Source organism: Onychostoma macrolepis, chromosome 05 (assembly GCF_012432095.1).
Source record: "Onychostoma macrolepis isolate SWU-2019 chromosome 05, ASM1243209v1, whole genome shotgun sequence".
In the NCBI taxonomy this organism is placed as follows: Eukaryota; Metazoa; Chordata; class Actinopteri; order Cypriniformes; family Cyprinidae; genus Onychostoma; species Onychostoma macrolepis.
In genome coordinates this window covers 11,203,965-11,231,703 of record NC_081159.1, presented here as the reverse complement: position 1 = coordinate 11,231,703, position 27,739 = coordinate 11,203,965, and the positions used below count along the sequence as shown (strand labels likewise).

The following is a 27,739-nucleotide window of genomic DNA, read 5'->3' as shown; positions in this document are numbered from 1 at the left end:
CTTGAAAATCAATTTTAAAAAAGATGCGAAAACGATGCGAACTCAATTTGAACCAACAAGTGTATTCCATAACAAAGATGGTATCACTAATTTCGTTGCGAGTGCAGTGCGCTTCCAGAGAGAGCCCGCCCACACGCTTCTGATTGGCTGTGATATTTGATTCTGTCGCGTCTCGTTTGGTGTGGACAGCCAAATTGCTTGTCGCGTCACGTGTAGTTAGGACACAGTGTTAGTATGGAAAAATTGTGTGTAAAGATAGTTTTAAATAAAAAATAACAGCAATATCATGATTTGTTTGGTAAATAATTCATTTAAACCCACAATTTTTGGACTTTGACTTCTGAAAATAAGTCTACATGACCACTGTACGATTGTAGGGCAACATTTTCCTCACATGACCTTGGAATCATCATGTTCTTTCTCCGTGTCTGCCTCTCCCTCGCTTATGCGATCCCTTTCACCTCCTCTCTTCCTCCTCATTCTCCCTTTCAGCTATCACATCATTAGAGAGCATTCAAAGTCCTGGCATCCAAATCAACAGAAACGCCTCCTAAGTGATCCTCCCTTGGGCGAATAATCCTTCACCATTAGAAATCTCAGAGACACACATACTTCCCTCCTCCAGCGGCTCACGTCAGGCAATCGTGACCCATTTGGATGGTTATTACTTATACGCAGGGGCCTTAGTCCCTGTCTGTCCAAACACACTCATCCACTGGCTAGGCAGCTCTGGATATCTGTTCTGACTAAGTAGAGTCAGCAGCAGCCTTGGCTTGTAGCTGTGTGTGCATGTGTGTGTGAGTGTGTGTGTATTTGTGACTGGCTCTATGAAGGAGCCCTCAGCATTAACGTGAACTGACGGCTCTTTGGCAAGCGCTTACTGAGTGGTTTGAGGATGCTGTTGCTGGCCTCCTCATTGTTCTCTGCATCCGACCTGTCCAAAGCGTTCTCAGTCACTTTCTCCTTTTTGTCCTTGTGACTGGTGCGTCGACGATGACGTCTCCGTCGCCGGTAGCTCTTAGGCACATGCACACCGATGTATATGGTGTGGTGACCTGAGAAGGTAAAATTGAGAAGACAGCTCAGGCTATTAAGTTCACATGACACCACACAAAGCATAAGTAACACAAAAAAAACTTGAGCTTAAAAAAAAATTATCAAAATTCTTGTCTAGTTTTTCAGTATTAATATTTAAATAGCAATATAACAAGATTTGTTTTCCTGACAATAATTATTTTCAAAGAATATACTCTATTCATAAGATTGGGGTTGGTAATATATTTTAAGATTTTTGAAAGACATTTCGTATGCATTCATTTGAAACTACAGTAAAAACAGTAATATTGTGAACTATTATTATAGATTGAAAATAACTGCTTTTCATTTTAAAATATTATTTTATTTATTTTATTATTTTAATTATGATCCTTTAGAAATCATTCTGATATGCTAATTTGGTGCTCAACAAACATTTCCTATTACTATCAGTGTTGAAAAAGTTGTGTTGCTCAGTATCTTTGTGGAAACCATGATACTTTTCCCAGGATAGTTTGATGAAAAGAAAGTTTAGGAGAAAAGAGAAACTTTTTAGAGAAACATTTTTTGAAATAGAAATCTTCTGTAACATTAGAAATGTCTTTACTGACTATTTTTGACTAACGGTCAACAAGAAAAAAAATCAGTGTGTCAAAATAAATAATTTAAATCTATTTATTAATTATTAATTTATTTTTAAAAAGTCTTTACATTTGATATTTTAGTTTTCAATTGTTATTTATCAAATAATAATTAAACAATGAAGAGCAGTGTTGGAACTTGGGATATAGGCCTATCCTATATAATGCACTTTTGGCATTTAAAATTTTAGAAACAAATCAGGTGACAGGATGGTGGAATGATGTAGAATTTGCATTATTCCTTTAACGAATCAGGAGCGAACACAATCACAGGCAGCATGTGCAATAACAACACTACCAGTGGCTACAACTCATTCTGAGTGAATTCCCCTCAGTATATCTAAAAGGCTCTTGATGACGTAGATAAACATACAGAACTAACCGACTCAATCCAAGCCAAGTAAATACAATAATGTCAGTCCTAACATTTTTGTTGTCATGAGATAAACGGCTCCCAACTGTCAAGATAACACAAGCCACGTGACCATCCTGCAGCAAACACAGTTCAACATCTGTAAGATAAATAATGTGTAGTGCCACTAAGGTCAGGAGCTGGATGTCGACTGTTTGCTTGTGGCCTATTGGTTACAACACATGATGTAACCTGAATAAAGACATAAATAAACTGTGTGACTTCCTCAATGCAATTTATGCAGGAAATGGTGAATTCTACTGGAGGGGTTTGCAGCAGACTGTCAAACTAAATATTTTGGCTGAGAGTGCTAGCAGGTAGTGCGGAACGTCCAGTGTTTAGATCCATATCATACAGACACTGTCCATGTCTCTCCCTCAGTCACAAGATGTCCATCTGTTAAAGCTACATCCCAACATTGTGTTACTGTGTAACTTTTTTGGAACTTCATATTTCATTGTGAGAATTCTAAGCTTCCCCAGGCTAATGCTACAGCTGAGATGTTTAATTAACCAGGCAATAATCAAAAATTTCTAACATGGCATAAATTGTCAAATAATCAATTTACATTAGCAGTGTGCTATGCTTATACAGTTAAGCCTAAAGTTAAGAGTCAGTGTTCAACCAACACCTGCCTTTAAGTAAAGCAATTTATTATGGAGCCAATAAGTTATTCTCATTTGATGTACTGAATTTAATAATTAATAAGACTTTCATGAAAAGCAGTGATAGGGTTACAGAGCGCATCTCAAATGAAGGTTTTATACACCAGTTAAAAGTCAAAGAAAAGAATACAGCAAAACAAACAAATAAATTGTATTAGGATTTATTCAGGTGCATCTTGTTTTTCACTTACAACACCATCTTTACATCTTGACCCCAGCTGTGGTGCCACAGGTCACATAGTGATAATGACTCACACCATCAGAGAGACAACAGACCACCACAGTGATTCATGAGCCTCACAACATAACTAAGTGTGACAAGGTTAAACGCAGGACAATCCCCACCATTAGTCGACAGATGAAGCCATTAGAAGCGGTAGCAACATGTCTTAAATGGAAAGATAGTCCAGATGACTATAGATAAGCCAAATTAGTTCATGCAAGAACATTCTTTATTGCTTTTGTATTGTCTTTATTTTCTATGTCAATTTGGTCTATTCTAATTTCTATTTGGTCTAAAATTACTTACTTTCCAATATGTTGCCTGCAAATTAACATTTTATGCAAAACAGATTCAGGATGTACTGGGTTGAAAACCAAGGGCTGTATTTTTTTGTGTGTGGAGATTTCTTCAAAAAAAGTTGATCTACATGTTTCATATTATTATATTGATAATATACTGGACCGTACTCCTGTTTTTATGATTGTATTAATGTGTTTCTTCTCAAACAGAGACAATCTTACATTAACCCTGCTAAAATCTTTTAAAACTGCACTGTAAATAAAATTCTGTAAAATTTACGGTAAAAAAACGGCAGCTGTGGTTGCCGGAATTCTACCGTACAAAATACGGTAGCAACAGGTTTACAGGTTTTAACTTAAATTTACAGTTAAATACCGTAATTTCATTAACTGATATAATGTTACACTCTCAGAAATAAAGGTACAAAAGCTGTCACTGGGGCGGTACCTTTACAAAAGGTACATGTTTGTATCTAAAGGGTCCATTTTGGTACCTTAAAGGTACATATTAGTACTTAAAGTGTACATATTTGAACCTAATCGGTACAAAAGTGTACCTTTTGAAAAGGTGCCGCCCCAGTGACAGCTTTTGTACCTTTATTTCTGAGAGTGTAATATACCAACCTATTGAAGTACTGAAATCTGTTTTGAACTTTTGTAATGCACTGATAACATGCAGGTGGTGATGAGAAAGTCACATGATGAACCAACGCCCATCACAAGCAACTTTTAAATAATAACATATAGAGAAGGTGCACAGTGTCATTTCACACAAACACTAAACACCATCATGGTGAGACTCATTAAACTGAAATATGCAATAAACATTAATTTAACAACATTAGATGTAAAATACAACCCTAATAAACATAACTGAAAAGAAAAAAACTAAGAAGAAAGTTATTTCAAAGAAAAAAACATCCAATTTGAAATACAACACAGGAAATTCTGGGAACGTCAATTTACGGTTTTCCTTGTAAATTTTGCATTCTTTTTCACTTCCAAAACGGTATTTCACCGTAAAATTGTCTGAAATGTCTATTACAGTTTTTCAATGTATATATTAGGGGAACTTATCGTTAACCATTTAACAGGTTTTTACTGTAGCATTTTCACAGTTTTTTACCGTTAAAATCACGGTCATTTTTTACAGTGTGTCTCCAGTACTTTAAACTAAAAGATGTGCTTCCACCCCTAAGGTTCTGAGTCTGACCAGATGATTATCCACTGTAACACAATAATCTATTTATTTTGTGCAAAGTCATAAGATACATCATCCATTCTTATAAATTATGCAGAGAGTATTTAAACTGGATTCACAGCCCTGCTGTCTCTTTTCTTATGATTTGCTTTCACTGCCATCGAAAGATCACTGCATTTGAATGCTGTCCAAATTTTCTTTACAAAGGTGACATGTGTTCGTTTGCATTGAGCGTTATCTCATCTTTTCATCTCTTTATCTTATCTTATCTTATAACTTCATTATATGTACTTTACATTTCAACATCTACAATAGATCATACTTTGTTACAATGTAATTTGTCACACTGTCATAATATGAATTACTTTATATTTATTTTGACCAAAACAAAAACTTAGTTTCAAAAAAGCCTTTAAATACTAAATGTTACTTAGACAAATTGATTTGAAAAAAAAAAAAGACATATGGATATACAGTCATAGCCTTCTTTTATCATATTTACCAAGGGTGCTGATATTTTTGGCCGTGAAAATTAACCTGCATTGTTAATCCTTTTGATCTTTTATTTAAAAAATTCGCAAAAATCTAACATTTCATTGGATAATAAGAATTTTAAATGGGGGGAAATATCATTATGAAATAAATGTTTTTCTCTAATACACATTGGCCACAATCAGTGTTGGGTAAGTTACTTTCAAAAAGTAATTAATTACTATTACTAATTACATCATCAATATTGTATTTAAATTACTTTACTAATTACTTTGTCTGAAAAGTAACTTAGTTACTCAATAAGTAACTTAATTATTAAAATCGCTGATTAGGCTACATCTTAAAATCCCTATAAACCTTAATAGAAATTAAACTCTTTATTCTTTCAATTTAATCAAACATAGAATAGTTTAGCCTTTTAGCTTTAAAACAACTGTAATACTTAAACATTTTTATTAAAAAAAAATTAACCTTCTTTGGTTAACAAATAGAAATACTCTGAATAACAAAATATAAGAATAACAAAAAAGCTTCAGAAAAGTTAAACAATACAGTTTGGCAAGAAAAGCCCAACTAGTAAAATCCATAAAAGTTTATGTAAAAATAACACGTTAACTAATGTAGGTAAGGTAAGAATAAATTACATAAATGATCTTCCCTGCTGAATAAAGCCGTGTCAGATCGCGCTGTTCTTCTGAGGTTCATTCCTAATAGCAGGACTTCTTTCAAAAACGATGAAATTTAGACGAATCTTGATTTTTTTTTTTTTTAAATCTATTTTTTGTATCTAGATGAGGGTGTTTGCGCGCAGGTGACTGCATATAATGAGCTCAGATACGGGAAAGACTGAACCTCGCAATTTAGTTTCATAAGGATTACATAATCAGAGAATATTCATTTTCAATTTGAATTCGTTCAATTTAAAAGTAGACACTTCAAGCTTTCAGATATGGGAAAGACTGTACCTAGCTTTAGTTTCATACGGACTACATGATCAGAGAATATTCGTATTTGTTTTCAATACGAATATTCAATATTGATTTTCAATATTGATTTTAGAACTGTTGAAATTATTTACTGTATGTAACGCAAGTAATTTATAAGTAACTGTAATTAAATTACCTAAAAATGAGCAATCCCTTACTTTACTTTTTCAATGGATAAGTAATGTATTATATATAAAGTACTTAGTAACGCATTACACCCAACACTGGCCACAATTAACGGCACCCTTTTATTCAATACTTTTTGAAACCTCCATTTGCCAGTTTAACAAATGGACAAATGCCAGTTTAGCTCTAAATTTTCTCCTATAATGCCTGATGAGGTTAGAGAACACCTGACAAGAGATCAGAGACCATTCCTTCATCCAGAATCACTCCAGACCCTTTAGATTCCCAGCTCCATGTTGGTGCTCCTTCTCTTCAGTTCACCACTAATTTTCTATAGGGTTCAGGTCAGAGGACTAGAATGGCCGTAGCAGAAGCTTGGTTTTGTGCTCAGTGACCCATTTTTGTGTTGTTTTTGAGGATTGTGTTTGGATTATTGTATGGTTGGAAGATCCAAACATGGCCCATGATAAGATTTCTAACAGAGTCAGTCACTTATTGATTTTTTATCTGTTGGTATTTGATAGAATCAGTGATGCCATGTGTCTAAACAAGATGTCCAGGACCTCCAGCAGAAATATAGGCCCACAACATCAAAAATACAGCAGTATATTTCATTGTACACATGTGGTCATTTTTATCCCTGTGTGCACCAAACCCATCTTGAGTGTTTGCTGCTAAAAAGCTCATTTTTTAGTTTCATCTGACCATATCATGATAACTGAATATGCTGGAGTTTGTTTTTGGATGAGCTAGGAGAATTTTTCTTGAAACCCTCCCAAACAACATGTGGTGATGCAGGTGCTGTTTGACAATTTTTTAAAGGTTTTCTGACCCCGAGACTTTTCACTGCTCTGGCTCTTTTCTTAAAGCCACTTCACTAATTTGTGAAGCTCAATTATCTTTTGCTGCACATCAGAAATATATTCTTTGGTTTTTCTCATTGTGATGGATGATTAAGGGAATTTGGGCTTTGTTTTCCCTCCTAATTATATTTCTGTGAAACAGGAAGCCATGGCTGGATAATTTCGTGCTCATAATCACCCTGGAGTGCTCAAAATTGTGAATATAACTGGGAATATACTTCAGAGAGATTTTACTCATACGAATTTCTAGGGGTGCCAATAATTGTGTCCAACGTGTATTTGAGAAAAACATTTATTTCATAATGATATTTCCCCCCATTTTAAATTCTTATTATCCAATGAAAGGTTAGATTTTTGTGAATTTTTTTAAATAAAAGATCAAAAGGATTAACAATGCAGATTAATTTTCACAGCCTTCTTTGATCATATTTACCAAGGGTGCCGATATTTTTGGCCATGACTATAAATCATGTAGGTTGAGGAAGTGACTTAATTATCTGCCTGTTTGTCTAAATCAGTCAAATTGGTCTGCTCCAGGGCACATCCAGTACCTTTCTGCAAACTTACTTAGTTTGCAGTCTTAGAAATTTATTGCAAACCGTTGACATTTTGCCATTTTCTTTGCTTGTTTTTAATAAACAAACAAATGGTGCAGAAAGATCATCAAGAACCGCTTATGAATAGGGATCCCACCTATGCTGGGATGGGCGAGAGTAAAACAAGGAAAAGGGAGTAAGAGCAAGGACTAAGAGAAGGAAAGGGAGAGGTAAGAGGGAGGGAGGAACCACAGATTGTCGAGCCAGCTTTGTGCCAAGCTTCCTGTTCTTTCGGAGGGACCCTTTTCTATGCGACCATAGAAAGAGGCCTGAATTGGAGTGGCACGCAATTCGTCACTGGATAAAGCGTATTCCCTGAATCTGGCTGGGCACTATGGGCTTCAACATCTGAGCACCTTGTGTTACCGCAGTAACAGAGCTGTTGAGATGGAGGGTACAAGTACAGAAGATAGCAACACACCACTGTGCATGCTAATATAGCTGCTAATAAAGCTCTACCTAAAAGAACTGCCACATATGGGCTCTTTGTCTAGCAGGCACATGTTGCTCTGTTATAGTTACTTTGAGGGCAGGCCAATGCTATTTTTTGGATTTCTAAGACTAATGCTCTTTTCATTGTACTACCATTCAAAAGTGTGGGGTCAGCAAGATTTTTTTTTTTTTTTTTTAAAGAAATTAATACTTTCATTCAATAAAGATGCATTAAACTGATAAAAATTAACAGTAAAGACATTTATAATGTTACAAAAGATTTCTATTTTAAATAAATGCTGTTCTTTTGAACTTTCTATTCATCACAGAATCTTGAAACAAATGTTTCACGGTTTCCACAAGAATATTAAGCACCAAAAACTGTTTTCAACATTGATAATAATAATATAAGCAGCAAATCAGCATATTAGGATCCCTGTGGATCTGATTTCTGAAGGATCATGTGACACTGAAGACTGGAGTAAAGGCTGCTGACAATTCAGCTTTGTGTCACAGGAAGAAATTACATTTTAATATATACTACAACAAAAAACAGTTTGTTTATTGTAATAATATTTTACAATTCTGTATTTTTGATCCTCCCTTGTGAACATAAGAGAATTCTTTCAAAAATCATCTTAAAACATCTTACCAGCACCAAACGTTTGAATGGTTGTGAAGCATTAAAAAATAAGATTATAAGTGTAAACTGGACATTTATACATATAAGTTACTAAATTAGGCAAATCATCAACAGCAAAGCTAAACCAAAATTCAATTTACATATGGCTCTCCAATTTCCATTTAAATAGTAGTAACTGCAATCCCAATTAATAATTATGACATACTAGTCTTACCATCTCTGCAATGTATGTATGCTACGCAAATGTTCAGTATGCACCGATGACTGACTACAATTTAAAATTAATAGTGTACAACAGAGACTTGACCTTGACCACTGTGATGAATTAAAGTTTTTTGTTTCTTTCTCCAATTTTTTTTTGCACAAACTTACATTAATATGCAATTTTTTCCCCAAGATCATAACTGGACACATGCAACAGTAGCATACTACTTTTTTAAAGGTTTATCATTGCATAATACTGATTTCCTTCCTGTTTTAAAGAATAACAGGCTGTATAGAGTTTATACTGTGTAGTATTCAGTGAGCTGTAAGCTATTATTCATTGTGAACACAGCCTCTGCCACACTCTGACAGCGGGAAGAGGAGGAACTGTGTTCAATCAGGGCTGAAAGGATAAGGAACACTTAAAGTTATGCAAATTGAAGAAAGAAAGAAAAAAAAGAAAGAAGATGAAACACAGGTCCATCTCACCTCCCTGCAATCATTCAAAAGCTAAAGATATCTGCTGTATGTTGCTCAGACACCTGTTGAGGACCTATTAATCACTGTGCTTTTTATTAAGCCTTAAATTAGTTCACATTAATAGATCACACTGAGGTAGCTACTATGTCACAATAAATACTTAAATATATATTTGATAATTGATTCACTTATTTTATTGAGTGTCATGCTTTATTTTTTATTTAGTTTTGTAGAAGCTTCAACAACTTATTCTGATAGCTGTCTAACTTAGATTCACAAAGTCACTAAAAAAAACCTTTAAAGTACTTTCATAAACATGCTCTTAAATGGCATTCTGATAAACAACACACACTAACACTGATTTAAATCTATCTTTGGACCGGAAGGAAGCTGGCAAGGTAAACACTAAGTCACCAGGTATTTGTGCCCTACATCTTCATCACTCTAAAGTAAACATACTAAACGTACTACTCAAATCTCACTGTATCAAAGCAAAACCCAAATGGCTTCACAATAAGAAACATTTCCTAGGCTTCAAACTTAAATAGAATACATTCCAAATCAAAAACTGACTTTAGACTAAAAATGAGCTACTTACCTTCAACTTCTTCCTGATCACATAAGTGTTTGAGTAACGAGGCCCCTCTGTCCAGCACGGCCTCATCCTCCATCCTGTAGTAATAAAAGAGGAAAAAAGACTGCTCACATTTCTCTTCTAAAGACAACGTGGAGCCATAGCGGCGAGGCTCATTCACTTGCAGTGTGTTTCTGCTAGTACTAGCCATGTTCCCAGGTTAGCAGGTAACGCTAACAAGGGGTGAGTCTTTGGTTCTGGATCCAGCCCTGATTAGTAGATGTGCGGTGTAACTTATGGGACACGATCCTGTTCTGAGTGCTGCCCTTGAGGGGACGCAGGAGCGGTCAGGTAGACATTGGGAGGGTAATCCGGTCTCTGGGGGATGGGACGGGCTGGGCAGCCTAGTAAGATGCTAATTGAGTCTGATGTCCAGGAGGTGTAAGCCAGGCTGCCACACACAGATTTCAGATCAGCTAATAAGCGATACTAATGCTAATACGACATGTTACATGTGGGTGGAATAAACACTGAGCATGGTCTCAAACACTATTTATGACAATCGGATTTCTCCAGCTGGTCTATTATACTCAAGCGATTATGGGGCATTATATGCCCTTGCGGCATTAGATCAATAATGAAACATAACCTAATCTGACCAGATATAGGAAACTTTACAAACAAACAATGCTTACTGTATTTTCCTAAAAATAGTTTGCACCTGACTGTAGTCACACCAGGTCAACATTTCATTGCTGGAAAAATAAAAAACACAGGTAAGTTTTGCACTGGTTTATTATTACATTAAGAAATAATGTAAAATCCCGGTAAAGTCACTTTGGAATATAACTACATCTGAAACAATGTTTCAGATAAAAAAAAAAAAAAAAATTGTAATTACTTACATGCCAGAAAATACTGTAGTTATAATTTTTTTTTTTTTTAAATGCTGGAATTAAGACAAATGTGTCCAATATTTAGAATGTTTGAAATGAGGATGACAAACATTTATAGCTAGGCTGAAATTTGTGTCAATATTCTTTTTTTTTTTTTTTCACCAGTACATAAATGTCTATACCTTTACATTTACATAATTTTTTTATACATTTACATTTACGGACCGTACTGTATGTAAAATGCTGTGAAAAATGAAAATAAAATAAAATAAATGCCTAAGTGGACCAAAAACATGCAGCAAGAAACACTCTAACTAATTTATCCAATGTACTGGATGTCTGGAATGAGGAGGATAAAGATCCATAGCAGGGCTGAAATGAACTCATTTCCTGTTTGGTATTTTTCAATAATAAGAGTAGAGGTGGTATGTTATTCCTTACAGATTTTTTTTTTTTTTTAATAAAGTCAGTTATATCACTGGAGAAGTTATTGTTAATTTCAATGCTTTGAGCCAAATAAATTTCTTACTTGAACCAACAAAATACAGAGCTAACATTTACATTTTCTATAAGATGATTGTTAGTCAAATCTGAGTGGACTTACTGTATATACGACATGAAGCAGTTAAACCTTTATCTGACATGTTCTGCCTGGCTAAGACTACCTATTAAAATTAAGCAACAGCAACATTGTGAATCACAATGATTTAAGAGTGATTTCGGCCATTAAGTTTCCAAAGAGTATGTTGTTAGAACACAGTGTTTCCATGTCCATTAATACATGGAAGTTTAAATATCTTAAATTCTTTTGAGACTTCAACACACTCTCCTTATAAAAGGTATGCTGTAAACTCTATGTATGTAGTGTACTTTACATTTGTATCTGGGGGAGCATGTAGCCATTTGCCCACTAGGGATAAAGATTATTGTTCCACGCAAGGTGTGACTGCTCTTTGTCACTTTAGAAAGAAGTCCAAAGACCAGACCGAAACAATTCAGTCACTGACATTCTCTTTCAGGAACAGAGGTGTGACTAAAAGCGTGCAGTAAATGGATATGATGTTATTTGTTCAGATCACAATCATCTTTAGAGGTTTGATAATAGAGTGCTTTTCACTTCTAAAACCCATTAAAAACATTTAATGCCCAGAGAGCACACTTTAGATAATGATTTCCTCTATGGGCTCATTACATTTTTACAAAACCATAAATACAAACCAAGATGTAAACACAAACAGGAAGGATAGAGCTTGTTTCTCTGATAAGAGCGCAGAGCTCCCTGAGTGCCCAGTGTCACTGCATATCTCAACTAGATGCAATCAAGCATGCTGAAAAGATGCCAAGTTTAAACACTCAATTCTGGAACCCAGGCTCATTGAACAAATGTGCCTGTGGTGACATTTCAACAAAATGATATTACATTGCTTCTTGCACATTTCATAACACGTTCAAAGTAACACTTTTAAAGTGAAATGTCCAGTGAGTGGCACTAAAAGTTCAGTTTTAACTTAAATTCGAAAGTGAATCTGTCAACATCGGTTGTTATATTTATCGCAGAATTTCGGAAACGAAATGTCTGGGGAGTGGTGCTGAAATGTTAATGCTCTGTTGCATTTGAAAATAAAGTACCACCTACACTAAACTCTATCCTAAACCTATTCAATAAAAATGCATTTGCTGAATCAGCCATGCCATTTTAGATCGTTTCAACAAGCAACTCTTTTATCATGACACGTGTTTCATGGGATTTTTGCCTGAGCACTCAGTATACAATGCTGCACCGGGTGAGCTACTGATCAAGTTTACCATGTCAGAAAAGCCATACACCTGGAACTGGTTATGTGATACAAACGTAATACAGTATGTATTAATTCAGAGATCATGCACTATGGTAAAAGTGTTATGAGTGTCATAACGTAGTATTGTGCAAGGACCTGTGCGAAAATAAGTTTTTCTTAATTGATTTTTTTTACTGCCTCTAGTGTTAAATTCCGCTGGAAACTGCAGTGGATTGTATGCATAGGTACATTTTGGATTTATGCAAAAATGTAGGTAGGCACGCTTTTCCATTGAGCCTATGTTGCAATTCTGGCAAAGTGATGCTCTACAGCATGTCAAGATTTGTGTCATCCAAGGGGCTATTTAACTTTTATGAAAGTTAAAAGTTAAGTTAGTATTACACTAACCACCATTTAAAAAGCCATATTATTCAGGCCTGCAGGGTTTTTACACTTATACATGTTGTTAAACAATAACTACATACGGCAGGTTAACTGTGATGCAAACAGAGGTGTTTCGTTATCTGTAACATGATATAATACTAGATGGCTGGTTAATAGGTCAGTGAATAAGTTTAACAGAGGGGATAGACTTGACCATGTTTCTAACACCTAGACACGTAGCTTATGATGGTAATACCAACCATCAACAATACCAGTTTTATGGACAATGTCAAAATTCATAACCCGTATGATAACCACAGACAAAACAATCCTGTTTATAGTAATCTCATGTGTACAGAACGTACAAATTGTAAGGAAAACAATTATCTTGTAGGCAATGGAAAGCTCTCAATTTATCCAGGGTTTGTTAAAGGATAAAAAATCTATTGGAAAATACTTTTGTATACCATTATAAAGTAAGGCAAAAAGAAAAAATAAATAAATAAAGATCAGTACTTCAACGGGTTTTTTTTAACATCAGACTCTGACTGGTACTTCCCAAAACTATCCCTCTTCCTCCCCCAATCTTCAATGCCACCTATAGAACAGACATTGACACAGCAAGCTCCGGCAGTGCTCCTTCACATCAGATGGTTTCAAGCAAATAGTTGGGTGAATTGTTGTTTAAGCATTCATAAAATATGACAAACTAGCATAATAAACTACACCCACACTTAACAATACAAGCAAAACATAACAATTTTCAACAATGTAACTGCAGCAAAATAAATACAAATCTATAGTGGCAATATACCCATTAAGGAATTAGCTCTCCTCTTTTTATATTTCTTTATGCATAACAATTTGGATTACATATCTGGCCTCAACTCCTGACTGGAATCTCTCAAGTGTAAGAAAATCATTCTTCTTTAAATATTAACTTGTATATTTAGATTTTGTACCACTGATTTATTGAGTACTGGGACATAACAGGCTAAAAAGGTGAGAGGCACTTATGTTTAGTTGCAGTATATATTGCGTGTGAATATAAATATTGACATGAATGAAATTCATTCTTAGCTTCTATTCAGAACTGTCACCAGTTTGAAAATCTTCAAGGTCTTAATAAATTAGGTGTTGATAAAAAAAAGATTCTAGTTAGCCTACTAATAACTAATAATGAGATTATCCAAATGCCCAACAGTATGTCTTTATAATTTGTATGATGGAGTTGACATATATCCTGCTATGGCAGAAGTCACGAGTCAATGAATCAATTACTTAAAATTAAAATAAATAAATAAATAAATAAATAAATTCACCACAGCCTGTGATGTTGTTGAACTCACAGCAGGTGAAATATGGAAAGAGGACCAGGATGGCTTCAATATTATCTAATTTTATATAAGTTTGCATAAATAGCCTATCTGGAAATGCTGGCAAAATGTAGAGACCTAAACTACTGTAAGTTGTGGAATATGTTTTGTCCCATGTCTGAAGACCCAGCACTCAGTGTTTATATTTAATGTAATTTCGGTGTCTGTTGTTGTAGGGGTTTTTCAGATGCTATTCTACTATGAACTGGATGAGACTTGTTAACTGAACTACAATCCTGACCACAGAACCGATAAATACAGGAACAGGTTTTGGGCTCTTACCTCTTACCGCCGCTCATTTTGTGAAGTTGAATTGCTGATAATGTATTCCAGTGGTTTGCTGCTTCAGTCCAGCGCGATCAATGGAAGCACTGCAACGCCAAACGTTTCAACTGTTCAGTTACTGCGCGCTCCCAAAACACTGACAACACTGGTTTTAATAACTCCTTATGAATAAAATACTTAAGCTACGTGACTTTTTCTAATAACAGAAAGAAAAAAGTGACAGAAAGTAGGCTAAATCTAAAATACCTCCCGTCCTGTGTGAATGCGCTCCGCCGCATGTGACAGATATAACGCGCGTCTGCTGAACCAGCAGAACAACTGGACGCTTCAAATTGCGCCTTTCATTTATTACTAGCCGCTGCTAGGCGCGTCACAGCACGAGTGGGAGGTCAAAAAGTTGCGCTAAAATGCGCGTTTACCTTGAGTAAGATGACACCGACACCAGTTTCTCTTTGAAACGGCAATTTATTAACTTAAAAATACACGCCTCAAAGTGTAAACACAAGTAACCCGCGTAACTACTATAATGTGCGCTCATGTGATCAACGGATCCAAAGTGGATCCAAAGTTTGGCTGTGGGATGAAAACAGGTACTCTGCGCGCACCTTGTGCTTGCTTCATTCACGTGAGACACAGCGACACCTTCCGTGGAAATGTCACACCGACAGCATGTTTACTCCGGGAAGTCGAAATACACACGTTAGATAAGTGAAGAAATTGTAAATAGATAAAGTGAAATGGTCTATGTTAAATTTAATAGAACGTAAAAAAAAAATAGCTTAACTGAATATGCCTTTTTAAAAAGGAAAATAGAGATTTGATTGTGTCATGTCAGAAAACAACATCATGTTATTATGTTATGTTATGTTTCATCCGTAAGTATTTCAGCTAGATTAAAAAGAAACCATAGAACAGCATGTTTATGTTACACAGACACACACACGCTGTAGTGAATGATACATTATTAAACGCTCAGTTGGAGAGGTGGTCTTTCTGAAGGTCAGCCATTCCTTTTTCCTCTCCCCTCCCCTGTAGGGACAACTGATATATGTGTAAAGAGAGCGGACTTTACAACATCAGCTGTTCATATGTTCGATGATGTAGACAAAATAATAGTGGAAAAGATGTATTTTACAATATTCATATTTTATTCTGTGCACATCTTTCCACACACTTCACTATTGTTTAGGCCTATGTGTCTGAATCACATTTAGCATGCTTTATGGGGACTCTCCATAGGCATAATGGTTTGATACTTACCCAAACTCTACCCCTAAACCTACCTCTCTCGCAAAACTTTCTGCTATTTTTAGATTTTCCAAAAAAAAAAAAAAAAAAAACTTATTTCTTTATGATTTTTAAGCTTGTTTCCTCATGGGAACAAAAAAAGGTCCCCACAAAGACAGAAATTACTGGATATATTTTTTCATTGTGCATTCCAATTAAACTCAATGAAATTGCAGTTGTTGTTTTATTTTTTATTTTTTATTTTTTGACTAGGTTAAAAAACAACAAAAGAAAACAGCTAACACAATAAAACACAATAAAAACATGATAATAAAAAACATGATTTTTGAAAATGTAAAAAAACGGAGTTATCTGTTTTTGCAAATAAACTCTTCACATATTTATTATTGGTTATATATATATATATATATATATATATATATATATATACAGTCATGGCCAAAAATATTGGCACCCTTGGTAAATATGATCAAATAAGACTGTGAAAATTAATCTGCATTGTTAATCCTTTTAATCTTTTATTTAAAAAAAATCACAAAAATGTAACCTTTCATTGGAGAATAAGAATTTAAAATGGGGGGAAATATCATCTAATACACATTGGCCACAATTAACGTCACCCTTTTATTCTATACTTTTTGAAACCTGCATTTGCCAGTTTAACAGCTCTAAATTTTCTCCTATAATGCCTGATGAGGTTAGAAAACACCTGACAAGAGATCAGAGACCATTTTTTTCATCCAGAATCATTCCAGACCCTTTAGATTCACAGCTCCATGTTGGTGCTTCTTCTCTTCAGTTCACCACTCATTTTCTATAGGGTTCAGGTCAGAGGACTGGAATGGCCAGCAGAAGCTTGGTTTTGTGTTCAGTGACCCATTTTTGTGTTGTTGTTGAGGATTGTGTTTGGATTAATGTACGGTTGGAAGATCCAAACATGGCCCATTATAAGATTTCTAATAATTGGTCACTTATTGATTTTTTTATCTGTTGGTATTTGATAGAATCAGTGATGCCGTGTGTCTAAACAAGATGTCCAGGACCTCCAGCAGAAATATAGGCCCACAATATCAAAAATACAGCAGTATATTTCATTGTACAGGGTACTTTTTTTTTTATCCCCGTGTTCACCAAACCCATCTTGAGTGTTTACTGCTAAAAAGCTAATTTTTTAGTTTCATCTGACCATAGAAGCCAGTCCCATTTGAAGTTCCAGTCGTGTCTGATAACTGAATATGCTGGAGTTTGTTTTTGGATGAGCTGGGAGAATTTTTCTTGAAACCCTCCCGAACAACACGTGGTGATGCAGGTGCTGTTTGACTTTTTTATTTAAAGGTTTTCTCACCCCGAGACTCAACTATTTTCTGCAATTCTCCAGCTGTGGTCTTTGGAGAGTCTTTAGCCACTCAAACTCTCCTTCTCACCGTGCATTAGGACGATATAGACACACGTCCTCTTCCAGGCGGTTTCGTAACGTTTTCTGTTGATTGGAAATTCTTAATTATTGCCCTGATGGTGTAAATGGGAATTTTCACTGCTCTAGCTCTTTTCTTAAAGTCACTTCACTAATTTGTGAAGCTCAATTATCTTTTGCTGCACATCAGAAATATGTTCTTTGTTTTTTCTCATTGTGATGGATGATTAAGGGAATTTGGCCTTTGTTTTCCCTCCTATTTATGTTTCTGTGAAACAGGAAGCCATGGCTGGATAATTTCATGTTCATAATCACCCTGGAGTGCTCAAAATTGTGAATATGAATGGGAATATACTTCAGAGATATTTTACTTATAAGAATTTCTAGGGGTGCCAATAATTGTGTCCTCGTGTATTTGAAAAAAACAATTTCATAATGAGATTTTCCCCCATTTTAAATTGTTTTAGTTCAATGAAAGGTTAGATTTTTCTGGGGGGTTTAAATAAAATATCAAAAGGATTAATAATGCAGGTTTATTTTCAAAGCCGCCTTTGATCATATTTACCAATACTAAGCAACTGTCAAAGCCATATGCTTTGTAGTCCAATGAGCAAACTGTTGATCTTATGAAAAAAAAAAAATATTAGAACAGAATATATAAAATGATTTTACCATTTACATTATGTTTTTGATTTGGAAGAATTTTAACTGTTCAACTTCACAGATGTACACTTTGTAGTCCTAAAAGACATTTAGCATTTACTCTGCGATCCCTTGTGAATTTCCTGTGGGTTTTCAATTTTAGAGTAAAATAAGGTCTGTGATTAACATTACTTGAAAATATTCCATATTTTGTTCAACAACATAAATTACACAGACTAACAATTACCTAATTAGAAAATAATGACTACAGCTACCACAAGGATGTACATTTACATGCTTGACAAATCAAACAACTGTTGCAGTCCTTGAAATGAAACTTTGAGAATGTTTTTAAAACAGAATTCAAGTATATGAATTCTATGACTTTGACATATAGCCTACAAAGTGTAGCATTTATTTAACACTGTCATTTAATACTGTGTGGTGTTATCTGCAGGTTTATCTGCAAGCAAAATAAACCACTGAACTAAGTGATTTTGAAGGCCTCGGATGTCCTGACTTTTTTTTTTTTTGCAAGATCTTTTACCAAACTTCCAATCCATTCTTGTCTTTAAAAAAATCTCTCTAAGAGCTTTCTAAAATATTTACTTTATGCTGCATGACAGAGTTTTGAAGTTTCAACTAGCTCTTTGACCGTGGAGTATCTGCGGAGGAATTTTTGATCCAGACCATCTTATGTTTCACGTGGAGTGGAGTGGTATCTATGCAGTTTGTCTATTTCCTGTCTCTCTTTCATGTTTTCCTTCTCATAGATACCCAGACATATAAGACAAGTGTACTCATCTTCTTACCTTGAGGCAAGAAAGAAATGGACAGATAGAGTGAGAGGGCTCTTGTCTTTGACTGCAGGGAGCTTTTGTCACCTAAACACTGCTGTGTTTTGCCTTAGAGTTATATAACTGCCTGTGGCTGAGCTCTCAAAATACTAAGTCCAATTGTTATAACCATCAGCATACCACTAACCAAACACTTCATGACCTCAAAAACCATCACAAAATCTATAACAAAAGCACTCAAACTTGATTTGTTTAAAGGCTTACATTTTTAAAGCTGTTTGAGTCTGCTCATTTACTCTACATAAATCACTGGTTGCCATCATCTTGTTCGTGTCAGTTTGAAAGTCCATTCCGATAACAAATATATCTAAGCTTGTCGTAAATAGATAAGAATTTATACCTAGTAAGTTATAATGTGGTTTGCAGCTAAAGAATATGTTTTGATTCTCAAATATTTAACCATGGGTTGCACTTTGGCTAACGACTCTTTCTGTTAAAGACATGCATGCACGTGTAAGATTTTTTTTTACATTTTTTTTTTTTATAATTGTTTGATTTTTTTTGCATTTATTTGATCAAAAACACAGTAAAAACAGTAATATTATGAAATATTATAGCAATTTCAATAACTTCTATTGAACATGCTTTAAAATGTCATTTATTGATGGCCAAGCTGAATTTTCAGCAGTCATTACTCCAGCCTTCAGGATCACATGATCCTTCAGAAATCATACTCCAAGATGTTAATTTGCTGCTCAAGAAACATTTCTTAATTGTTTAAAAAAATAAATAAAAAAGTTTTGCTGCTTAATATTTTTGTGGAAGCTTTTTTCCTTTTATAAATGATTATTTGATGAATAGAAAATTAAAAACAACAGCATTTGTTTGAAATAGACATCTGTAACATTATAAATGTCTTTGCATTTACTTTTGAAAAAATAATACATCCTTGCTAAAACATAATAAGAGTTAGCTATCTATCTACACTAGCAGTTACAGTTTTTGAACAGTAAGATTTTTAATATTTTTTTGAAGAATGCTCACCAAGCCTGCATTTATTTGATCCAGAGTACTGCAAAAACAGTAAAATTTTGAAATATGTTTTACTATTTAAAATAACTGTTTTCTATTTGAATATTTTAAAATGTAATTTATTCCTGTGATTTCAAAGCTAAACTTTTAGCAACATTACTCCAGTCACATGATCCTTCAGAAATCATTCTAATATTCTTATTTGCTGCTCAAAAAAGAATTATTGTTGTTATTATGTTGAAAACAGCGGAGTAGAATTTTTCAGGTTTCTTTGATGAAAAGTTCAGAAGAACAGCACCTGAAATAGAAATTTTTTGTTACATTATAAATGTCTTTAACGTCGCTTTTTATCGATTCAAAGCATCCTTCCTAAATAAAAATATTAATTTCTATCATTTCTTTCCTAATATACAGTGGGTACGGAAAATATTCAGACCCTCTTAAATTTTTCACTCTTTGTTATATTGCAGCCATTTGCTAAAATCATTTAAGTTCATTTTTTTCCCTCATTAATGTACACACAGCACCCCATATTGACAGAAAAACACAGAATTGTTGACATTTTTGCAGATTTATTAAAAAAGAAAAACTGTAATATCACATGGTCCTAAGTATTCAGACCCTTTGCTCGGTATTTAGTAGAAGCACCCTTTTGATCTAATACAGCCATGAGTCTTTTTGGGAAAGATGCAACAAGTTTTTCACACCTGGATTTGGGGATCCTCTGCCATTCCTCCTTGCAGATCCTCTCCAGTTCTGTCAGGTTGGATGGTAAACGTTGGTGGACAGCCATTTTTAGGTCTCTCCAGAGATGCTCAATTGGGTTTAAGTCAGGGCTCTGGCTGGGCCATTCAAGAACAGTCACGGAGTTGTTGTGAAGCCACTCCTTCGTTATTTTAGCTGTGTGCTTGGGGTCGTTGTCTTGTTGGAAGGTAAACCTTCGGCCCAGTCTGAGGTCCTGAGCACTCTGGAGAAGGTTTTCGTCCAGGATATCCCTGTACTTGGCCGCATTCATCTTTCCCTCGATTGCAACCAGTCGTCCTGTCCCTGCAGCTGAAAAACACCCCACAGCATGATGCTGCCACCACCATGCTTCACTGTTGGGACTGTATTGGACAGGTGATGAGCAGTGCCTGGTTTTCGCCACACATACCGCTTAGAATTAAGGCCAAAAAGTTCTATCTTGGTCTCAGACCAGAGAATCTTATTCAGGTGTTTTTTAGCAAACTCCATGCGGGCTTTCATGTGTCTTGCACTGAGGAGAGGCTTCCGTCGGGCCACTCTGCCATAAAGCCCCGACTGGTGGAGGGCTGCAGTGATGGTTGACTTTCTACAACTTTCTCCCATCTCCCGACTGCATCTCTGGAGCTCAGCCACAGTGATCTTTGGGTTCTTCTTTACCTCTCTCACCAAGGCTCTTCTCCCCCGATAGCTCAGTTTGGCCAGACGGCCAGCTCTAGGAAGGGTTCTGGTCATCCCAAACGTCTTCCATTTAAGGATTATGGAGGCCACTGTGCTCTTAGGAACCTTAAGTGCAGCAGAAATGTTTTTGTAACCTTGGCCAGATCTGTGCCTTGCCACAATTCTGTCTCTGAGCTCTTCAGGCAGTTCCTTTGACCTCATGATTCTCATTTGCTCCGACATGCACTGTGAGCTGTAAGGTCTTATATAGACAGGTGTGTGGCTTTCCTAATCAAGTCCAATCAGTATAATCAAACACAGCTGGACTCAAATGAAGGTGTAGAACCATCTCAAGGATGATCAGAAGAAATGGACAGCACCTGAGTTAAATATATGAGTGTCACAGCAAAGGGTCTGAATACTTAGGACCATGTGATATTTCAGTTTTTCTTTTTTAATAAATCTGCAAAAATGTCAACAATTCTGTGTTTTTCTGTCAATATGGGGTGTTGTGTGTACATTAATGAGGAAAAAAAATGAACTTAAATGATTTTAGCAAATGGCTGCAATATATAAAGAGTGAAAAATTTAAGGGGGTCTGAATACTTTCCGTACCCACTGTATATATATATATACACACATACATACTGACTCCAAGCATTCGAATGGTATAGTGTTGTTACAAAAGCTTTTTATTTCAGATAAATGCTGATCTTTGGATCTTTCTATTCATCAAAGAATCCTGAAACGAACAAAAAAAGTACTCAACTGCTTTAAATATTGATGGTGATAATAATAATAATAATAAATGTTTCTTGAACAGCAAATCAGCATATTAGAATGATTTCTGAAGGATCATGTGATACTGAAGACTGTAGTAATGATGCTGAAAATTTTGCTTTGATCACAGAAATAAATTACATTTTAAAATATATTCAAATAGAAAGCAATTATTTTAAATACTAAAAATATTTCACAATATTATTGTTTTTGCTGTATTTTGGATTAAATAAATGCAGGCTTGGTGAGCAGAAGATAATTTTTTTTTAAAACATTAAAATATTACTGTTCAAAAACTTTTGACTGGTTTGATGATCACCTTCAACTTTTAAACCATCCTTTTAAATCAAAAGTTTTTAAAATAACTTCTTTCCATGCTTTAAATAATTTCTTGAGAGATCGACCTTTGCACACAAGAATGCTTTTATAAAACCCATAGTCCAAAGTTAACTAACTATATTAGAGTTGTTCTGCACAGCTTTTGATTCCATTACCATAAAAGCACTCCAGACAATCGCTAAAGAAAAACAAACAACAAACAAAAAAATACTTATGAACTGAATCTATTTTTCTTGCATACAGGAAGATAACGTCCTGGGCCTCTTAACCTCAGAGAGAGAAAGAACTGGTTTTAGCTGACACCCTCACATCTCTTTTTCTAGACATCTCCTGTCTGAGCATAGAATAGAATAGCTAGCGGGCTATTTCTCTCTCAGTCACAACTGCATACTGCATATGTGCTGTATGTTTGTTGACTCACTTTGCAAATAATAAAAGACAAAGACAACAGTTGACTCAATATCTTCCTTTCAGTCTCAACCAATCATTTTCAGCTAAACAGCAGCTTGGCTATCATGGCAGCCAAGTTAGACCAAACCAACTAAACCATCCAAGACCAGCAAAACTTCTCATGCAGGTTTAAGGTGCTTTTTCAGAAGGGCTATTCATCCATGAAAATAACAACCTCTTAGACAAATGTGTCTGTCTTTCTCAGGACGCAAACACCTGTCTGCCATTAAGCATTTGAAGCCCTTCGTTCCTCACTGTGGGTCTGCATGGAGGCTTTTTAATAACATTCCTTTGATGGAGATATTGAGACAAAGGCTTCAGGAGGAACAGTTAAGGGGTTTAAGACTGTTCCTTGTCATCTCTAAAGCCATCCAACACATTGTATGCCGCTGGCACATTCTTTGCTTCAGCCTCATGCAATGATAGGATGTTCTGAGAAGAAAACAGGGTGCAAAAGTTCACAGTTCAGACTAAAATGACTTTTCACTCACAGCTTTTATGAATAAACAGACGAGTCTTTTCACCAGGTGTGCAATGCTGCAATATAGGATTAAGTTTTCTCACAAAGCAGAAGGGTGTATGAAGGGAAGATGAGAGCAACACCATTTAGGTACTTGTCAAGTAGGATTGTGCCCTCTTGTGGCCAAAAAAAAAAAAAAGTTTAATTCCAGGTAAAATCTGTATGATATCCTTATCTAAATAATCAAAGAAAAGATAACCGTTTTTTTCTTTTCTTTTTTTATTTCTATCACCGTTTTTCACAATTATGAAACTCGCAGAAATCCTCTTGAGCAAATTAATACAAAACCTGTAGTAGGCTATTCATTAAAACAAGAGAAGCAAACGACAAACGTTTACATTATCAATTAGCAGTAGTTCAAATTTCAAAGACTATTTTCACATATATTCAAGTCCACACTTATTTGACAAGTGCATTTTACAGTGTAAAAGAATATTGACCACAAATACTAACTTGGTATTGTTTGTCAAATGGCAACTATGACAAATTAAGGCTTTCAGATTTTTTCTACAACATAAAAACACAAACAAGCTGAGCAACCCAAACTAACATGCAATTAAAATAAGCTCTGACACAGACTCTGCTTTTTTAAGATAGTGCCACTTTTCAAAGATCTTCCTTTCTTCCATAAAGAATTCATCAGCGTAGATAACTGTATTTGTTACATGAAATGCTTTGCTATGTTATATTTTTGAAATTATGGCAACCAAATAATTTTCTTTTTCTATTCAGAAATAAAAAATATATAAATATACAAGAAGTGGGGAAGACAAGACCAACTGTACACTGCTATTAATAAGGAACTTTAAATAATATCAAGTTAATTCAATACTTAATACTAAAAACTGAGCACTTGTGTCTTGTGTTGTAACAGAGAAGGAATATCAGAAGATAGAATGGAGTGGCCAATCCCAGTTATAGTGCCAAACAATAACGAGCAAATTAAATTAATACAGTAATTTGCAAACTTCGTATATATTTAACCATATTTAAATGTTTATGGGAAGGAATTTAATTATTTACTTGAGCTCAACCCCCGTTTTTTCCATACCTATGCAGATGAGATGTAGATAGTGATTACATTGTCCTAAAACTGGTGCAACAAACAATAACTTTCATATTTAGTGTCAATAGAGCTAGAAATGCTATCTAATCTAACACAAATAGCTGAAATAAATGTAAAAAACTACTCCAAGTAATAATATATATAATATATAATAATATATATATATATACCATATATACCCAAACAATATATAAACCCTATTGCTCATATCAATGTCATCCGATCCTGAACCAGTATTCAACAAAAACATATGTTTACACACAGATCTGAATTTGTCAGCAAAGTTTGTTAATGAAGTGCAAAGTATATTATTTGCCAAAAAAACAGTAAATAAACTAAGAACATGCATAAAATCGTGAAGTTAAAATGTTTTTTTCTTGTTCCTCTTCTTGGCCTTTCTGCCCCAAATGGCTGTTCTCTATTACTGTGATCATGTCATATGACCGCAAACTCTGACTGCTGGGACTTGGACATGCTTGAAGAGGAAACTCCCCAGACCTAAAAAACTACATACATAGAGAGAAAATATAACTCATTTAATAATAATAATAATGATAATAATAATATCTTCTTTCACATCTGACTCTAGCTGATGCATGGCCATTTAAGAGCGGGTAGTTGCATGGTAGCAGGACTTTAAAGTACTCAAACAAATTTGACAACTTGCACATAAAAGTAGTACACTGTTATAATTATTATTAATGTTATAAGTTATAATATAATTATTTATTAAAATCTTATTATGCTTTATTTTATTATACTTCATCTCAGTGAAATGATAACTCTAAAAATATGGATGTGTACCTCTTGATAATGGTCAGGAATTTCCAGGCGAAGTGGTTGTAAAAACTGTTTGACCTTTTTGTGGTGTTTAAAAAGCAGAAAAATGCAGACTCCACACATGGCCGTAACAAGAAATGAAATTAATATACTATAGAGCAAAGCACGGCTCTTCATCATTTCAGCTACACAGGGAAAAAAAATAAAAAAATGAAAGAACAGGAGGCATTATTAATTATCAGTTAAACAAATTAAAGCATGTCAGCAAAATTCATAATTTATTGCAGCATGCAATTCATTTCAGCATCTGATTAAAAGCTGACTATTATCTGGTGGGTTTAATCACAAACAAAGTGAATCATACTGTTGCAGTTTGTAATAAATAAGTGAATAAGACTTACGTGTTTCTGGGATGATTGCACAAATTTGGTTGCTAACATTCCCATAAGGGTTTCCATAGAGCGAATACTGAACATGGAAACAGTAGTTTTGCCCTGATTCCAGAGTAAAAATGGCTTCATTCTCGCTTTTTGTAGTAATAAACTCTGCCTGAAGGATCAAAAACTCTTGTCAGCTTTACAATAGTCCTCTAACAGAAATATAGTGAATAAATAAGTTTACATGACTTTTTGTGTGTGAAGGATGCAAGAGACCTTTGAGTATCCTCCGTTATTCACTTTCCAGAATGATATATTAAATGCAACATTTTCTCCATCTTCTCTCTGTAAGCTCTTGTCCATATGTGCCATAGTCACATAAGCCATTCCAGGTTTCACAGACAGTTTAAACACAGGAGCACAGAAGTTAGCTGTGAAATAGGATAAACAAAGAAATTAGTGCTGCCAAACGATTAATCGCATCCAAAATAAAAGTTTTTGTATACATAATACATGTGTGTGTGCTATGCATATTTATTATGCTTATATAAATAGACACATATGCATGTATATATTTGAGAAAAAAATTACGTTTATATATTAAATACATTTATATATTATATCATTTGTACCAATATAAACATATACATGCAAATATATGTAAATATTTTCTAAATATTTGCTGTGTGTGTGTGTCTTTATGTATACATAATAAATATACACAGTACACACACATATATTATGTAAACAAAAACTTTTTTTTTGTGTTTAAAAGAAATATATGAATGTGAATGTGCACATAAGTTATGCTACATATTAGAATTGATAAACAAACATTTTAAATTTAAAATGGAGGGCACATATAACCACATGAAGCACTCCTTACCATTTACACACTGGACTGGTTTTGAACGCTTCCATTCCGACACATTGTTTCCTTTCTCTGAGCGCACTCGAAATACTGCACCATAAAACTCAGAAGTGATTTGAAATCTTAACTCTGTTCCGTTATGGCTCGTCACATTGTACCATTCATAATCTGTTTTGCTAAAATCAAAGTAACAGAAGAGAGGATGTTAGGAAGGCAGGGCCAAGCAAAACGAGATTATGTTTTATCATGGCCTCAGTCACCATTCACTTGCACTGTGGGGAAAAGTGGCAGTGAAATGGAAGGGTGACAGAAAGAACATCATAAGGGTTTGCAACAACATGAGGGTGAGTAAGTGATGATAGAATTATTATTATTTTAGTTGAACTATGCCTTTAACACAGCATGCTTACGAGTCAAGTTTATACTGCAGTGTATACAGGAAACTGCCATCATCGTCTGGAGGCCTCTTCCATTGAAGAACTGATTGGACTATCCTGACATCCTGAGGCGGATTTAAGCAAAATGTCCCCTCTGGAATAAAACAGACAGGCGGTATTCTGTGTTATGGATATGAAAGCAATTATTTAAATATTACAGTTACTTCAGTTCCACGCATCATGCCTTTTGTGTTCTTACCCATGTTGATCAACAGCGTCAAAACCACCCCTACGCAAATGTGGCGGATCATTTCGTCGATTTTTAATCCATATCTTTCAACGTGAAATCATCCATCTAGCTGGCTTTCTTGAGGAAACACGCCCGTTCCTCTTACGATAAACAGTAAATGTTGCGTAACGTTAATGTGTCCCGTTATAAGCGACTCATTAAAACACCAACATATCTATTAAACATAAAAATGTCACAGCACTGTTCTTACTATTTTTTACGCACGCATAAATTTCATTTGTAAGAGTTATATTACAGTCAGTCGCCGATACAGGTCCTCTTTGGTCTCATTCCGCCTACTCGTTTACTGAAAAGGAAGTGGTGACCGTCGCAAAATATCGCGAGAGTCCTTCGGATGGAGTTAAGATCACGATTTTGGACTCCAAACAAAAACAACAAAGTGTGTCCTCTTCCCGAAATGCCATTCAAGGCAAGGGCGCAAAAACAGTCTGGAAATTACTCACTATAAATAAAATGTCATAATGAACTCTCGCGAGACCAAGCTGTCATTTCCCGACATTGGCCACTAGCCAAAAGCGAAACTAAAATCACGTGTTACAAAAATTCTTTGGTAGAGTTTTCTGACCGATACAGTGCACTCTGTAACGGCGTTAAAAAATAATCTTATTTATATAGGAACTACTTGTCACTGAAGAATATGGGTTATTGTTTTTATTTATTTATTTATTTTGTATAGACATGTCCTATCATAAAGTCGACCACAAAATAAATAAATAAATAATTATAGCATACATGACCCACTTT

The 27,739-nt window shown here is 34.9% G+C and overlaps 2 protein-coding genes across 6 annotated transcripts in view; both read right to left on the bottom strand.

The window, feature by feature from the left end:
• The window catches only part of slc4a4a (solute carrier family 4 member 4a), a 61,298-nt gene extending 46,155 nt beyond the window's left edge, over window positions 1-15,143 (bottom strand). For 2 of the 5 annotated variants that reach the window (XM_058775716.1, XM_058775717.1), the window contains exons 1-4: window positions 14,838-15,143; window positions 14,589-14,677; window positions 9,897-9,970; window positions 882-1,055 (exon numbers count right to left, since the gene is read on the bottom strand). In XM_058775716.1, coding sequence (XP_058631699.1) covers window positions 882-1,055; window positions 9,897-9,970; window positions 14,589-14,605 — 265 coding nt within the window. In that variant the 5' untranslated portion in view covers window positions 14,606-14,677; window positions 14,838-15,143. Of the gene's footprint in view, window positions 1-881; window positions 1,056-9,896; window positions 9,988-14,588; window positions 14,678-14,837 lie in introns of those variants that run through there. The other 3 variants (XM_058775718.1, XM_058775719.1, XM_058775720.1) reach the window with 2 other exon arrangements.
• An 8,249-nt stretch (window positions 15,144-23,392) lies between these two features.
• Window positions 23,393-27,456, bottom strand: ifngr2 (interferon gamma receptor 2). Its single transcript, XM_058775936.1, has 7 exons — window positions 26,945-27,456; window positions 26,719-26,839; window positions 26,324-26,484; window positions 25,714-25,868; window positions 25,462-25,609; window positions 25,085-25,245; window positions 23,393-24,786 (listed from the first exon to the last, which is right to left on the bottom strand). The coding sequence occupies exons 1-7, from the start codon at window positions 26,994-26,996 to the stop codon at window positions 24,616-24,618; spliced, it is 969 nt and encodes a 322-aa protein (XP_058631919.1). The 5' UTR covers window positions 26,997-27,456; the 3' UTR covers window positions 23,393-24,615.
• Window positions 27,457-27,739: the final 283 nt, after the last annotated feature.